This window comes from Chrysemys picta, chromosome 12, assembly GCF_011386835.1.
Source record: "Chrysemys picta bellii isolate R12L10 chromosome 12, ASM1138683v2, whole genome shotgun sequence".
In the NCBI taxonomy this organism is placed as follows: domain Eukaryota; kingdom Metazoa; phylum Chordata; order Testudines; family Emydidae; genus Chrysemys; species Chrysemys picta.
This window is the reverse complement of record NC_088802.1, coordinates 7,438,298-7,455,083: the sequence shown is the minus strand read 5'-3', so window position 1 is coordinate 7,455,083 and position 16,786 is coordinate 7,438,298. Positions and strand designations below refer to the sequence as shown.

General features: G+C 47.3%; 1 protein-coding gene across 2 annotated transcripts; it reads left to right on the top strand.

Moving 5' to 3' along the window:
- The first annotated feature begins 28 nt into the window (after window positions 1-28).
- LOC101947273 (C-type lectin domain family 2 member B-like) lies at window positions 29-15,137 on the top strand. Of its 2 annotated transcripts, XM_005312665.5 has the most exons (8): window positions 29-152; window positions 2,520-2,733; window positions 4,811-5,019; window positions 5,346-5,429; window positions 6,948-7,040; window positions 8,817-9,028; window positions 11,046-11,149; window positions 12,691-15,137. In XM_005312665.5, the coding sequence occupies exons 3-8, from the start codon at window positions 4,965-4,967 to the stop codon at window positions 12,836-12,838; spliced, it is 696 nt and encodes a 231-aa protein (XP_005312722.2). In that variant the 5' UTR covers window positions 29-152; window positions 2,520-2,733; window positions 4,811-4,964; the 3' UTR covers window positions 12,839-15,137. The 2 variants fall into 2 exon arrangements, with proteins under 2 accessions (XP_005312722.2, XP_005312723.2); XM_005312666.5 differs by lacking the exon at window positions 6,948-7,040.
- Window positions 15,138-16,786: the final 1,649 nt, after the last annotated feature.

Here is a 16,786-nt window from a genome sequence, read left to right as displayed (position 1 = left end):
GCCCCAGATCTGGGCTGTTGTGACCCGTGGGGGTGGGATATAAGGGGTGGGGCTATGCAGATCAGTTGTTTTTTCCCATGCAGTCACTGATGACATAAGTACGTCATCCTGTGTGTTTGTTTCACTTCTGTAGAGCTGCTGCAGGGGTTGGGGTAAGTGGCGGCTCTGCTGTTACAGGGGCTTGGGCGAAAGGGGCAATCAGCCTAGGGAGGGACCAGAGGGGACAGCGAGCTCCGTAGACAGCCAGGGTGGCTGCGGGGGGTGGGGCTGTTAGGGCACGGAGAGAGGCAGCATGTGGGTAGGGTGACCAGATGTCCTGATTTTATAGGGACTATCCCGATTTTTGGGTCTTTTTCTTATATAGGCTCCTATTACCCCCCACCCTCTGTCCCAATTTTTCACACTAGCTGTCTGGTCACCCTACGTGTGGGGCTGTTACCGGAGTGGCTCTGAGCACCCACGGGCCTTGTTTTCTTTATAGGCTTTTTAACTTGTTAGTTGACTGCCAGTCAACTCAGATTAGCTAAGCCAACAGATCTGCAAAGGGGGGTCGGGGTCCAGACTCTCCCCAGTCGTTTGTTGTTTGACTCTGGTGGTGGTTAATGGCCGCGAGCTAAAACAGGAAACAAAACTTCAGGCTTGCCTAGATTCAGGGCTTGTTTGTGAAGGAAAATGGCACCGACAGCGTGAATTTAAACAGCTTGTTAAACCCCTGCAAATGCTCTTAGTTTGGTTTAAAAGCAGATTTTTTTTTTCTGGTTTAGCTCAGCTCCTTTGGGAACAGGTTAATAGGGTGTTAACACAGGCGTTCACACTGGTTTAATGGAAGTGGTTGTGTTAATCCAGTGCAAATTTGTGTGTCGGGTTAGGCGGAGAAGGGGCCTCTAGCGGTTTGGAAGTTAGCAGAAGAAGGTGGGGGCTGTGGGAGGGAACGTGGGTGTGTTGATAAATGTCAGCTCGATATTAAGGAATTTGTGAGCGTCTGAGGAGCAAGGTTGTGGATTTTTTCCTCTGTTTCATGAGAAACACCAATAGGGGGAAACAAAAACAAACAAACAAAAAACAACCCCGAGGAGTCCATGCCCAAATAAATGTGTTAGTTTCTAAGGTGCCACAAGGACTCCTCCTTTTTTTTTCCTTTTTTTCTTTTCTGAAACAGACTAACAGGTTTCAGAGTAGCAGCCGTGTTAGTCTGTATCCGCAAAAAGAAGAACAGGAGTACTTGTGGCACCTTAGAGACTAACAAATTTATTAGAGCATAAGCTTTCGTGGACTACAGCCCACTTCTTCGGATGCATATAGGGCTAACAGGGCTACCACTGAAACCTGTCACCAATAGTGGAATTTGCTTTTAAGGGGATATACTAGTTGTTTGAGCACTTCATTTCCTTGGGCCTGGTTTCTCTTGCCCTGTGCTTCGTGGTGGGGGTTATTTTAATGCAAAGTGAGACTAAAGGGCCCCCAGGCGGGTGTAGTACCATTGGATATCCACTTCGCTCTGTGTAGAAGAGATAACAAGGAGCGGGCCGCCGTGGATCAGGCCGTGAGTGTTAGGAGCTAGTGGGGTGACAGCACTGAGCCAATGGCTGAATGAGGGTGGGGCCACATGGGGACTGGGGAGGAGGCTGCAGAGACATATAGGGATGGGGATGCTGGGACAGGGGAAGATGTGCCTGACTGAATGGCAGAGGCTTGGGGTCAGCCAGGGTCTGCATGGGGGAGGCTCCACAACTCTCTAACAATCCCCCCTCCCCCCCAAAAAAAAACCCACCCCAAACAAACCCCTGTTCCATACTTCTCCCACTCACACCCAACAACCATCCGGGTCACTCCAGGCTCCTTCCCTGTCCCTCAGCTCCTTCGTTACCCCTGACTCCCCCAAGCCTTTGCACTGCTTCTGACGGGTGTGGGAAATACATTTCTGTACTGTAATTTAAATAAATTACTCAAAGTTCTGTGCTAATATGCCTGGTAAGGAATCTATTTGTCAAAAAACAAAAAAATTACCAGAATCTTTTTTTTGGTCTGTATTGTTACAGCTGTACTTGCTGACAGATGTTTTGAAATAAATGACCGAAATAATTGAAACTGGTGTGATTATATTGTTATTTTGACAAATAAAATATGCAGAATATTGTAGAATTTTAAAATATTGTGCGCAGAATTTTTAATTTTGGGGGGCAGAATTCCCCCAGGAGTACTTGTTATGCAAAATTCTTTTGATATTTTGACCTGTGAGTGCCCAGTTTGAGATGCCTTAAAGGGGCCTGATTTTCAGAAAGTGATAAGCACCCACAAGGGAAATCAGTGGGACCTGTGCATGTCCAGCACCTCCGGAAATGATGTCCATGGCGTCTCAAATTGGACACCCCAAAATCAGAGGCCACTGCTGAAAACGTGGCTGTTTTTTATCCAGCATGTCTCTTAATTCCTCCCTTACTTCTTACCCCAAATTGGGCTTGCACCGAATCACAGATAACGAAAGCTGCTCCAGCCAACCACTCTCTTGTCTCTAACAGGCCTGATCGCAAGCGAGCAGTCGGCGCACGGAAATCCAAGAGCCTTGGTAGTTGTGACAATACACTGTGACCCTGGAAGGAAGTGCTGTGGGGGCCTCACCTATTACAGCAAAATGGGTAGCTAGCAGCCGCCCAGGGGCAGCGCTCCCTCACAGAGGTTGCAAGATCAAAAAGGCCTTTACTTCCAGTGTGGAAAAGATCAGCTAGTGCACAGGTGAGTGAGCACCTTAATTCGTCATCACTTGGAGTTTTTGCACTGAGACTGTGCCCTGGTCTACACTTAAGAATGATCAGGCCTAGCTGCGTTGCTCAGGGCTGTGATAAATTTCACACCCTGTGTGAGGTGGTTATGTCAGCCTAACCCTGTGTAGACATGGCTCGGTCAACGGAAGAATTCTTCAGTCAACCTAGCTACCACCTCTCGGAGAGGAGGATTAGCTACACGCAGTGGTTCTCAATCAGGGGTACGTGTGATACGCAGAGGTCTTCCAGGGGTACGTCAACTCATCTAGACATTTGCCTGCTTTTACAACAGGCTACATCAGTGGTCCCCAACCTTTTTCATCTGCCGTGCGCCGGACGACGAGCCACGGAGGACCATGGCCGGCGGAGGCGCGGTGGCAACATCAATAGGTGTGGCCACCGAGAATCAGTGGCATTTTGGTGGTGACGCCTCTGGATGCAGCTGCTTCTCGGCAGCATTTCGGCGGATGCTCGTCCGCCGGCCAGTACGCGGGCACACATAGATGCCCCGGCGGGCGCCATGGCGCCCACGGGCACCGCGTTGGGGACCACTGGGCTACATTAAAAAGCACTAGCGAAGTCAGTACAAACTAAAATTTCATACAGACCATGACTTTTTTACACTGCTCTGTATACTCCACACTGAAATGTAAGTACAATATTTATATTCCAATTGATTTTTTTTTTTTTTTTTTATAATTCTATGGTAAAAAAGAGAGAGTCAGCAACTTGTCGGTAATAGTGGCTGTGACACTTTTGTGTGTTTATGTCTGACTTTGACAGCAAGTATCTTTTAAGTGAGGTGAAACTTGGGGGTGACATATCAGCTCCCCTAAATTCCCTGTAAGCCAAGGTATGTGGCTTGGCAGCTGTCCAGCAGCAGTTCAGCTGTCCCTCCCCCCACTGCTGTACTGCTCCTGCCTGTCAGGATGTCCCCCTGCTCCGGACCCCCTCTCCACAAAGCAGAGGAGGGGACAGGGCTCGGGAACAGAATGGGGGGGGGGGAGGGGGAGCTTGCTGGAAGCTGTTGCTTCCTGTCTGAACTGACTGATCTGCTTAAAAGGGCAATGAACTTGAAGTGGGGTCAGCGTACTTAAAGGGGCAATGCATGTCTGTCTCTCACTCATGCATGCACCCCCCAGCACTTTGGAAAGTCAGCACCTGCGCAGCTGTGCATGTGCTGTCAGGAGGAGGGAGCGGTGCGCTCCAGCTGGATAGCGTGGGCTCATCATCATGCTCAGTTTTTGCAGGGAAGTGTTTGCAGTCACTGCCCTGCATCTATTGTGTTTCCTCCTTCCTGCCTCAGTCCATGCTGCCTTGTAGAGTGTGAGGCCACATTAACAACAGCGTATTAACCCTTGAGGGCTCAGCCGAGTGCTAGTTCATCATTTAACAGCAAGGCATTCCCTGGGAAATATCCCACCTTCTGACTCCACCACCTCAACCAAGCTTCACACTCCTCATTGCTGTGTACAATATTAAACTGTTTAAAATTGTTTAAAACTTATACTTGCGTCTGAAGAAGTGAGGTTTTTACCCACGAAAGCTTATGCCCAAATAAATCTGTTAGTCTTTAAGGTGCCACCAGACTCCTTGTTGTTTTTGTAGATAAAGACTAACACGGCTACCCCCTGATACTTAAAACTTATACTGTATATGTATATAATGTCTTTTGTCTGGTGAAAAAAATTTCCCTAGAACCTAACCCCCCATTTACATTAATTCTTATGGGCAAATTGGATTCACTTAACATCGTTTCGCATAAAGTCGCATTTTTCAGGAACAGAACTACACCGTTGAGTGAGGAGTTACTGATCTGTTTTCTGAGCTCTCCCAAATGCCCCCTAAGGGCTGTAGCTGTAGCTCAAAGGGGGGACTTATTTATTACACATGAGATGCACGAGGGAGTGCTCACAGCGTAGATACAGCCACAAAACTCTCCTGAGCCATTGTGGCAATCTGCTTGGTATGCTGACTTCCGGCAGTTTGAATGATTTTCACCTATTCTGAAATGTCACTGTAATTTAATTTAATCCATCCTGTTTTAGCCTGGCATATAAGAACTGGTCAGACACTGCCACCTACTGGAGAAGCCTTTGAAAGGAAAGAACCTAGAGCTGTGATTGTTACAGCTGACCCAGAAAAGTTGGTCAGGAGACACGGACGTTGTGGTTCCCAGCCAGTTCTGTTCTGAGAGCAAAAATGGAGACGATTGCCGTTCAACATCAACATCTTGACCTAGAGAAGCAGGAGTCAGGTAATTTGACAGTCCCTCCTGCCTCTTCTTTTTCTTTGTTGGGGGTGGGGAGGAAACGTGGTCTCAGCCGGGATCGGTTCCTGAGTGTCAGGGATGGGTCCAACTTTCACCGGGGTGAGGAATCATTGTGGGAGTTTGCAGTGTCTCAGCACCTTTCAAAGTAAGCCAAAAGAATTCCAGACAGAGCTGAGACAGAACAGAGACACCACAGAACGAAAGGGTGTTGGATATTTCGGGCCAGATCCTCAGCTGGCGTAAAAGTCTAGAGTCCATGTCTCCTTCTGCTGTGATTTGTTGCTACTTGGGACTTGTCTTTACCTTGGCAGGGGAAAAATTGATTTGGCCGGAGACCCAAAGCACCAAGTCACCCATCCAGCTAGAGGAAAGCATTCTGTATCGTGACCAAGAGGGTAAGCCAAATTACAACATAAGTATTTAGGCCAATGGCTGCATGCGTTGCGTGTCTTATCTCTGGCAATAACCTGCAGCGTTGTGTGCGTCGATGTCAAAACGAGAGTTCCTCATTTGAATGTTAAATGTTTCTTGTTACGCCAGTCAGGGTTAATGTTGAGATGTCATAAGTCAGGGACATCTCTCACACTCTTGGAGCACGGACCATCTCTTAATAGAGAGAGTATCTTGTAGTTTCCCTGGCCCAAACACAATCCCACAACATCCTTGTGGTAACTACAGCAATTACTTTCCTGGAAAAGTAAGAGTAGAGAAGTGCTTAGGCCAGAATTTTCAATGGTCCTCAGCCAGATTTTCAGAAGACCTCAGCACTAGAGCTACTTGGAAAATGTGTGTGTGGGAGGGAGGTGGAGTGTGTGTGTTTTTGTTTCTTTGGGTTCCACCCCCCAGCAGAAGACCTTTTATTTGGGGGGATAGGGTGGGAGGCAAAAAATCAAAACCCAACATGCTTTGATTTGGAAATTCTGCCATGGTGCCTTGTGGGAGTTGTAGTTCGGGTACTTCATGCCCTCATTCCCCTGTATAGGCCCAGCTGCCTGGTTGAACTACATCTCCCATTAAGCACTGTGGTCTCCCCTCTCGGAGAGGGGAGGTGGTGCGTCAGGGGAGATCGAGTGCTTCCATGCGCCCATTCTCCTGCATGGGCCAGGCTTTAACTACAGCTCCCATGAGATGCTGCAGCAGCATTTCCAAACCAAAATAATTCTTTTTTCAGGCATTCAGTTTTTTTGATGAAGAATCAAATTTTTCTGTGGAAAATTTTCCATCTAAACCGGGGTCTTTTAACAAACTTTTTTTTTTTTATGCTAAACATGTCTGCTTCCTTTGGAAATAGATTTCTGTTTGGAAATGTTGCCACAGTGCCTCATGGGAGTTATAGTTTGGTTACCTCATGTCCCCATTCTTTATGGGTTGGGCTCTGCATCTGGACTACATCTCCCATGATGCACCACAGTCGGAGACTCCCTGATGCACAACTTCCCCTTGCAAAGAAGGGAGACCCTGATGCATCATGGGAGCTGTAGTCTGGTTAGGGAGCACCTCCTATAGAGAGAAATGGGAGCATGAGATGCTTGAACTACAACACCCATGAGTCACTATGATGGTATTTCCAAATAAAAATAGTTTTGCTGTTGATATTTTTTGGGGGGGTGGGGGTGGGGAGGGAGGAGTGAAAAATCAAAAATTTCCTAGGAAAAGTTTGATTAAAACTTCTTTTTTTTTTTTCTATTTTTTTCAACTATCCAAGGGATTAAAAAAGCCATTTTCAGACCAGCTCTACTATTGATAGCTGAGTGGCCTGTATCGAATTTTCACTCTTGTTCCCCTTTCTCAACGTTAAGGGTTAACTGCAAATCAGCCAGGTTTTATTTTTGTTTTGTTGGCTAATAAGTCTGGTGACTGGCTAGTCCCTCCGCTAGAACAGCCCTCGGGATTCATGGCTCTTTCTCTTTCAGTTCCTGTGTGTAAATGTGGGAAGGCCACTTGTCTCAAAGTCGTAACTGGAATCGCAGGCATAACTGTGGCTATAATTCTCATCGTTTTAGCAGGTGTGTGGCCACCTTTACTTCCCCCGGTCTTTGCGTTCTCTGAGCGCTGGGATTGCTACAAACTCACACATTGTCCTCCTGGCTTCTGGCTGTGGAGGTTCTGCTTTGCTCCGCCCCAGCACGGTAGTAGCTGAGCGCCTCCCAGGGAGTGAAGGATTTAACCAGGGACATTCGTCCTGTCCCCCCGACCCTTCCCCAGGCCAGGAAATTATTACCGTCTCCATTTTAGAAGTGGGGAAACCGAGACATAGAGACTAGAGCCGTAGTTCTCAAAAGTGGCCTCTGATTAATTGTATTAGTTTGGCTGGCTGACTAGAGACCACTTAAAGGGGCCTGATCGTTAAAGGTGCTGGATACCACAACCATGAAGTCTATGGGGCCCATGGGAGTCAACCCTGCTGAGGTATCTCAAGTCAGGCAGCCGAAAAATCAAGTCTCCCCCTTGTGGGAGTCAGTGGCAGAGAGAGGATTTGAACCCAGAGCTTCCAAGTCCTAGCCCAGAGCCTTGATCACAGGACCAGTCTCTCCCATTCCAGCAGATCTCAAAAAGGCTTTAGCTAAGACACATCTTCCCCTGACCTATCCCTTTTCTTCTGTAGGGTATACGGCCACGAGGCTGTTCCCCATCCTCCACCTAACCCCTAATGTACAGCCAGTTCATCTCCGCCCCCAACTGTTGTGTCCATTTGCAGATGTAATGCACCTTGTAATGCTTTAGGAATGTTATCAGACTGGGTCAGACCCGAGGTCCACCTGTCTCCAGTCTCCGAAGATGGCGAGATACTTCAAAGAAAGATGTAACAAATCCTGCAGTAGGGAATTATAGAAAGTTTGTTCCTCACCGCCAGCGCCTGATTTCTTACAGAAATCTGCTAAAAGATGCTGCCTATTTCATGGGGTTTTGCCTAAGTGAAATTTTTAATGAAGAGTGTCTGCTTCCTATAGAAAACTTGATTCCACCCCCCCCCCCCCCATTGCAAAACCAAATGATGGAAAACCAGAAAGTTTTCAGCTGAAAGCTCATGCGAAACCTGCTTGCTTGCTCAATTGGAGCACAGCGGGAGGGGGGGGGGGGCGCGAGTCTGTCCCTAGAGCAAGGGGCCGGAGAGAGCCAGGGCCCTGGGGGGATCAGAAGGCGGGATGGGCCATCACAGGCAGCCAGCCTGGCTGCTGGCCCCGCTCCTCAAGCACTGTGCATGGTCAGGATCCTTCCTCCTCCAGCAGGATCCCTCCTCCTCCACCCTCCTGGTGGTAGAGACCAACCGCGGTTACTGCGCTAACCGTATTTTTGGTGTCCAGTCAGCAGTGCTGACCGAACACTGCACAGGTCCCTTTTCAACTGGACTAACCAGACACCTGGCAACATTCTCCTTTATGGGCTGGGTTTGCCAGCTGGACTACATCCCTACAATGTGTTATAGCCAGGAACTCCCGTGATGCAACACTTCCCATCACCAAGTTGAGAGACTGGGGTGCATCATGGAAGACGTAGTCTGACCAGGGAGCCTGGAATATAGAGAATGGGGAAATGAGGCACCCAAACTACAACTCCCACGAGACACTGCAGCAGCGTTTCCAAATCAAAATATCTTAGAGTTTGATCGCCCAAAATTCAGCGTTTTCTGCAGGGGGTGGAAACCCATTTTCTGACCAGCTGTGGTTGAAACCATGGGCTGCCTCTTTCCTTCCACAAAGCCTGAATATTTGGGGCTTATTCTGCTTCCCAGTCCAGAAGTGGAGGAGAGAATCTAACTGTTCTCACTCTCTCACTTTCAGTGCTGGCAACCAAATCCCATGTGACCAGTTCTCCTTCCCCTGCCGCCTCGTATCCAGTCTCCTGTCCAGGCCCCTCCTGCCCAGACAGCTGGATCGGGTACCGAGGAAAATGCTACTATTTCTCAGAGATGGAAGGGAATTGGACCTACAGCCAGAGCCAGTGCTCTGCACTCAACGCCTCCCTGGCTGTGATTGATAGTGAGCAGGACCTGGTAAGAAGGAAACAAATGCATAGATTATTTTTTTTTTATAGCAACCACAACACACGGAGTTTGTAATAGTCAGGAATGAGTCATGCACAGCTCAGCAAAGCCTCTGGTGCCTCTAGTGGCAGGAGGAATGGAAGTGGAATGGAAATTCTGGTAGTTGAATTTGAATCTGCCTCTTTTAATGAAGTCGTGGCAGAGATTTCACAGAAGATTGACAGGCCATGTCTATTAATAATAATAATATTTATTACTGTAGCACCTAGGGGCCCTCATCATAGACTGGGACCTCTGTGCTAGGCGCTGTACAAACACAAAATGAAAAGACTGTCCTGCCCCATTATGAATCTAGTTCTCCCCTCCTCCAACTAAATGCCTTCTCACTTTCTTCAAAAAAAATCTTAGCACATCATTTTTCATGCTTGGTCTCAGCCCCAAAGAGTCTAGTTGCTAGTGCAGGAGGAGAATAAGAAGCTTTCCCCCAAATCACAAGGCTGCTTGCGAGACGGTGATTGACCTGCTGCACATCTTATGTATTGACAATGCCTAAATTGTCATAGTGACGGGTTTGGTTACAGAGACCCCCTTGGGACTGTCACCTGACGTGCTGAATTTACCTCTGAGCCATTTTCCCTGCCAGCTTGGGACTCCAGAACCCTGCCTTGTTGAGCCAGACACGTAAGCCTGCTGCAACACAGACCCAGGTCTGGACCACGCCCCCAAAGCTGCAGACTTTAACCAAAACTGCTCAGCAGGTCACCTATCTCCAGCACCCAGTTCCCAATTGGATCCAAACCCTGAATAAATCTGCTTTACTCTGTATAAAGCTTATACAGGGTAAACTCCTAAATTGTCCGCCCTCTATAACACTGATAGAGAGATATGCACAGCCGTTTGCTCCCCCAGATATTAATCATTTACTCTGGGTTAATTAATAAACAAAAGTGACTTTTATTAAGCATAAAAAGTAGGATTTAAGTAATTTACCAAGCAAAATAAAACAAAACACGCAAGTCTAAGCCTAATACATTAAGAAACTGAATACAGATAAATCTCACCCTTAGAGATGTTCCAAAAAGCTTCTTTCACTGACTAAACTCCTTCCTAGTCTGGGCCCAATCCTTTCCCCTGGTATAATCATTGTTAATTCCAACTCAGATGGTAACTAGGGGATTTCTCCATGACTGGCTGCTCCCTTTGTTTTGTTCCACTCCCTTGTATAGCTTTGGCACAAGATGGGAATCCTTTGTCTCTCTCTGGGTTCCCACCCCTCCTTCTAAATGTAAAAGCACCAGGTTAAAGATAGATTCTAGTGTCATGTGACATGTTCACATATCCTGTGAGCCCCCCTCCATTCTTTCAGGACTGGCCCGCACATAGGCAGTGGAGGCTTGCAAGTAAACAGAGCCATCTACAGTCAATTGTTCTAGTCAATGAGAACCATCAAGATTCCAAACAACCATTAATTGCCCACACTGTGCGTAATTACAATAGGACCTCGGAGTTATACTTCATATTTCTAGCTTCAGATACAAGAATGATACATTCATACAAATAGGAGGAATATATTCAGTAGTTTATAACCTTTGTTATGATACCTTACAAGAGACCTTTTGCATAAAGCATATTCCAGTTACATCAGATTTACACTCACCATATTTCCATGACGTCACAGTCGTCTTTAGGTTTCAGAGTTGACACATCATGGTGGTGCACAGGACAGTTCATGCCACTCTCAGACCTATTAGATCAGACTCTCTGTAGACTGAGGCAGTCGTTGATGCATAAGTCACATTCTGGGCAGCTCCCCCATCTCAGAGCTATTGTCTCAGGCTCTCTGCAGACTCAGGCAAGAAAGCTGACACTGTAGAACACAATTCTTCCTCCAGCGGTGAATTCCGTGGCTGCAGATTTCATGGGGTCCTGATTGTTCTTCTACAGTAATGCAGGAAGATAATGCTTGGTGGAATTGTCTGTGGCCTTTGCATATAACTGCGTCCCCCTTTGCTTTTCTTCTTGTAAGATTTTCATGTTGCGCTTTAAAGTCAGAACGGATCCGTGGATCGGCCTCCGGAGGGAACCCGGTCAGGGGTGGAAATGGCCCAACGGTTTGGAATTCAACAACTCGTGAGTCCTTTTCTTTCTCTTCATACTGACTGTCAGGCTTTTGGTCGAAGCCATGTAAAATCCCAGCTGCGGTGGTGGCAGCCAGCCAGGGTTCTTGACCTACAATTTAGAAATGTGGAAAACCTATCTTGTGTCTCCTGTTGCCACCCATGTTCTCCCCTACTGGGTGGGAGTGGATTTCTGGGACCTGGCAAGTTGGCTTCTTATCAGAAAAGAAATCAGTGGTGTGGAGTTTGGGGATATTAAGTGTAATCGTCTCACATAGAGTAGCACCCTGAGGGGGGTAACTTTAATAACAGAGGCCTGATTCACCACTGATGTAAAACTGGGGTGTAACTCCATTGATTTCAACCCCGGGGTGAAACGGGCTGTACAGCTTTAAATCCTTTCCATTTCTAGAGCTGACAGAAATGTATTTAGAATTAAAAGTTTGCAGGTGGGGGGTATGTCAAAAAATGGCCCTTTTTTCCAAATGGAAAACTTGTGAAAAAATGTCCAGCGTGGTTCTTTTTGTAAATGTTTGAAACTTTGTATTGAAATTTTTGATCCACTTTCTTGTTTGCGTCCTGTTTCCCAGTCAGTTTTGAAAATGAAAATTGTTGTTGTTAAAAAAACGACAATTTTTGGAAGGGAAAAATGTGACCAAAAACTTTTTAAAGAAATGAAAACCAGGTCCATTTTGAGCCCTGGGGAATGAAAACAATGTCAGGAGCTCAAAAATTTGGGGGAAGGAAACTGAGTTTTCATTAACTGGAATTAGCTGGAATTGATATGCAAACTAGATACAATCAATTTAGGATTGAATAAGGACTGGGAATGGCTGAGCCATTACAAACATTGAATCTATCTCCCCTTGTAAGTATTCTCACACTTCTTATCAAACTGTCTGTACTGGGCTATCTTGATTATCACTTCAAAAGTTTTTTTTTCACTTACTTAATTGGCCTCTCAGAGTTGGTAAGACAACTCCCACCTGTTCATGCTCTCTGTATGTGTGTATATATATCTCCTCAATATATGTTTCACTCTATATGCATCCGAAGAAGGGGCTGTAGTCCACGAAAGCTTATGCTCTAATAAATTTGTTAGTCTCTAAGGTGCCACAAGTACTCCTGTTCTTTTTGCGGATACAGACTAACACGGCTGCTACTCTGAAACCTGAGTTTTCATTATTATTTTTTTAATTAGCTCTAAGGTAAAACTTTCAAAGGCTCCTAAGTGACTTAGATGGCTAAGTCCCACTTTCAAAATTGACATAGGAGCCTAAATGTCATTAGCTTTCAATGACATTTAGGGCCCAGATCCTCAAAGGTATTTATAAATGGAAGTTAGCTTTGAGGATCTAAGCCTAAGTGCTGGTGTCCCTGTTGAAAATGGGGCTTAGGTGCTTTTGAAAATGCTGCCTCGGTACTCTCTGTCCCCTGATTGGCTCAAGACATTAAATTCCCTCCTATCAGGGAGGAGCCTGAGAGTGCTGTGTCTGTCTAACCTCACAACGTGGAGTGTCCCTCTCTTAGCGTCATCTCACCTGTTCGTTCCAGGTTCGTCATTCGAGGGGACTCGGACTGCACGTTCCTGAGTGACGACACCGTCAGCTCTTCGAGATGCTACATTGAGCGAAACTGGATCTGCAGCAAACCCGATGCCTCTGCAAAGGGAACTGATACAAGGGGGGACTCGAGAGTCTGAAGGTTCAAATTGCAGCTCCGCTTTGAAATAAGAATTAAATAACTGGCATTGGAGGCTTCAGGCTTATTACTTCTCAGCAAATCTATCAAATGTGCCCCATATACAAGGGAAAAACTGCAAGCCAAATTTTCCCCACAGTGACCCTCCCTCAGGCAACTTCCTTCCCCAATCCTCTTCCCATACTGCCTTGGTGACCTCTGTGCAGCCCCATTCTTTCAGTGGGGCTTGCACAGCTATAAGGCCCAGGCCAAAGAGGGTCTTAGGCATTGCAACGCTCAGTGTTTCAAAACCTAGCATGTAGGGGCCTAGCCACCCAGCAGAATCCACAGCTCGGAATTAGGCGCCCTCCAAATAAGGCACTCTTACTCCGGAATGAGGCTGTGACGTTGCACTCCATAATGTTTTATGGAAATAGGCTTATGAGTGTGAATATAATGTAACTGGAATATGCTTTATGAAAAAGGCCTCTTGAAAGGTATCATTACAAAGCTTATAGTCTACTTAGTGTGTCCATCCTATCTGTATGACTGTATCATTCTTGTAACTGAAGCTAGAAATATGAAGTATAACTCTGATGTTCTATTGTACTTATGCAAAGTGTAGGCCATTAATGGTGGTTTGGAAACTTGATGACTCCCATTGACTAGAACCATTGGTTGTAAATGGTCTGTTTACTTGCAAACCTTCCTGGGTGTGTGGGGAAGAATGGAGAATGAAGTCTGTCAGTGACATGTGACCATGTCACATGATACTGGAATCCATCTTTAACTTAGTGCTTTTCCATTTAGAAGGTGGGGGTGGGGACCCAGAGAGACAAAGGATTCAGGGCATTTTTGAAAGAAACATGGGGAAATATTGCCATTGATTTGTAGTAAACAATCCAAATGATAACCGGGTAGACGGGTCTGTCGGGGGGAGCAGTCACCCACCCACACCCCACTGCACACAGGACTTGTAGGAGGGGGAGGAAGAAGCGGACTTAGTTTATGCTCCCACTGCTTTTGGAAATCTGGCACCTAAATGGGAGCAGAGCTTTTCTGAAAAGCTAACCCCAGATATGTCCCCCCTGTGCACGGAGAGCACAATTCAGCTTTCCCATAACTGCCCCCCAGACTACCCCCATTTCAGGTTGCCAACCCTCCAGGATTGGCCTGGAGTCTCCCGGAATCAGCATCCGTCTCTCGGTGACTATTGAAAGCAATCCCGGAAATTTTAATAGGATATTTTAAGAAATGACATTACGTCATACTGGGGGGGGGGATCTCCCGGAATAGCTTCAGTCAGAGTTGGCAACCCTACTTTGTGTTCTATGGGAGACTCACCGTGAGGCTGGGGTGGGGAGATGCCAAAATTGTGCCCAGTTGTTAGATATTTACCCATCCACCCCCATAGGCACTTTCTAGCTCTAGCTATCCATGCGTTCCCATACATATCATCTGTCTATCTTGGCTATCACATTTTTGATGGAAAATTTAATAAAACTGCGGATTTAAAAATTTAGGGGGGAAATGTTAAAAAAATACTGCATCCAAAACAGAGAGAGAGAGAGAGAGACCAGCTGGGTCAATTTTGGAGGATTTGAAATAACTTTGAAATTTCAAAATGTTTTGCGGAAATGTTTTTAGACCACCTCTAGAAGCAAGTTCCAAGTAAGGACAATAGACCAGATCCTCAATGCAGCTTCAGCTTCCTTTGCTTTCGGGGCTGCTGTCTGTGGAGCTGAGATCCCCTGGCTCAAATGGCAGCAGACGTCAGGAGACTGTGACACACACAGTGGGGCAGCTCATCACAGTCTCGTGATATCTGGTGCTTTCCCTCAAGCCTCTGCTCCAGGAGTCATGTGATGTTTAGAGAACTGCAGCTTTCAATTAACAGCAGGTGTCTCGTCTTTGTGGTGCGGAGAAAAGCCTGAGAAGATGAGCTGAGTGTACTGGGGAGGCTCAAAGCCCCAAATTTAAAATCTTTGACTGAAAAAATCACATCTCATGATTTGGGGGGGAGGGGGAAATTCGGCTCATGATTTTGGAATGGGTGGGGTTGGCCGCACTGTAGCCTGTCACAGGCTGACTGGCCCCTTTAAAGGGAAATGGGACCAGCCCCACCTGTGCCATAATTAATTAGCTGCTTCTCAGCCTGAGGGGGTGGGACTGTAGCCTGATCTACAGATTATGAATAAGAATTCCCGGTTCTCACTATAAGGGTAGACAGGTCCTTGGCCCAAGATCAGGCCCAGTATTAATACAATTATTATATGGTTGGGAACCCCATTGTGTACAGGTGCAACACTCATTATAGGAACTCTTCTATATTTACAACTAAATAATTTATTAATACATTTGGCAGTTTCCCCTCTTCCACCTCACTTCCTTTGGAAAGTTGTGTGTGTCTCTCTCAGCTCCCGCAGGCACAGCCATTCCTGTCTCCTCTCTGCCATGCAGTAGGTCGGTGTGTTCCTGGGGCTCTTAGTTCTAGCCTGTCTGGGCTTTTTGCTGCCACTTCAGGTAAGAAATCCCAGCTCCCTTCTGTACTGTCCAATGAGGCTGGGGTCCTAGGCAGAAAAGGGGAGGTGCAAGGCTGGCTTTAGGTAAAATGGCACCCTGGGCGAACTTGTATTTTGGCACCTCTGGCCCCTGTGGGTGCGGCACCCCCCCTCCGTTGTCCCTGGCCTCCACGGGAGCCCCTCCATTGTCCCTGGCCCCTGCGGGTTCCCCACCCCCTTTCTGCGTCCCTCTAAGGTGCGTGCCTGGGCGGCTCTACAAGAGGGCTTCAAGGGCCGCACACCTGATTAGTGGAGCCCTGCAGACGTGGTGGCTCCACTAATTAGGTGCCTGGACCTTGGAGAGGACACGTGTAAGGTGAGGTGGTGGCTTTGGGGGGAATAGGAGATAGGTGTGGGGGTGGGGGCAGTTTTGGGCATGCAGGGCTGCGACGGCCCGGGAGAGACACCCCCCCCCCCTTCCACCCCAGCTCGGTGGCTGCCGCAGCAGGAGTAAGACCACCCCCCCCTTCCCAGCCCCTAGCCATGTATTTGCCTTCCTGCCGCCTTCCTTCCTGTCTGTTTTCCTCACAAAGCGGAGTTCAGTGGATTTCCTGTGATTCTTCTCAGGATGTTGCTTCCCTGAGTGACAGGGCCTGACAGCAATCAGGACTCCCCTCCAAATGAGGAAAGCAGGAGGGAGTGGGACAAGAGCAATTACAGGCAGCCGGGGACTTCTCTCAGAAACAGGCATCAGGGCTCTGACAGGGAAGGCGCGCAGCAGCTTCTGCGCCGCTTACCAACCCCTTGCACTCCTCAGTCTGTTCCTCCCATCCTCTCCCCAAACAAATTCTAAAACTGAATGGAGATCACTTGTCACCCTGCTGGTGGCCAGAGAGACGCCTCCAGACAAGCGATTTCCATGACTTTTGTTTGGGGAGAGGTATGGGGACCATTAAGGCCAGATCTTTGCTAGCTCGTATAGTCCTGGCTCTTCAGAATACTTTAGGGTGACCAGACAGCAAGTGGGAAAAATCGGGACAGCGAGTGGGGGGTAATAAGAGCCTATAGAAGAAAAAGACCCAAAAATCGGGACTGTCCCTATAAAATCGGGACATCTGGTCACCCTAGAATACTTCCATTGAGTCATACGGAGCAAGCAGCACTAGGTTTGGTGCTAGGTGTTTTGTAGGATAAAGACCTTACCTGCAAGCTCTTTGAAGCGGGGATCTGTCTGCAAACTCTGAGGCCATGTGTTAATGTGCTCCGGGGCTTGTAAAAACCTAATGAGTCGACTCTGAGTTGGTGACACACACACACAATGTGAAACCAGGATAACTTAGCCTGTTTCTACAGGGCTCTGTTGCACTTGCACAGCGTGGGTCCTAAACACTCATGTAAAATTCCCCAAACCAACCACTTGATGTTTTACTTCCCTCCATATTCTCAGTGGTGTCACTCGTTTGTTTGTG

Coding starts and splice junctions, on each gene's coding strand:
- LOC101947273 (XM_005312665.5), top strand. CDS start 4,965: ATGGAGACGATTGCCGTTCAACATCAACATCTTGACCTAGAGAAGCAG. Junction 5,020..5,345: donor CCTAGAGAAGCAGGAGTCAG/GTAATTTGACAG, acceptor TTACCTTGGCAG/GGGAAAAATTGATTTGGCCG. Junction 5,430..6,947: donor TCTGTATCGTGACCAAGAGG/GTAAGCCAAATT, acceptor TTTCTCTTTCAG/TTCCTGTGTGTAAATGTGGG.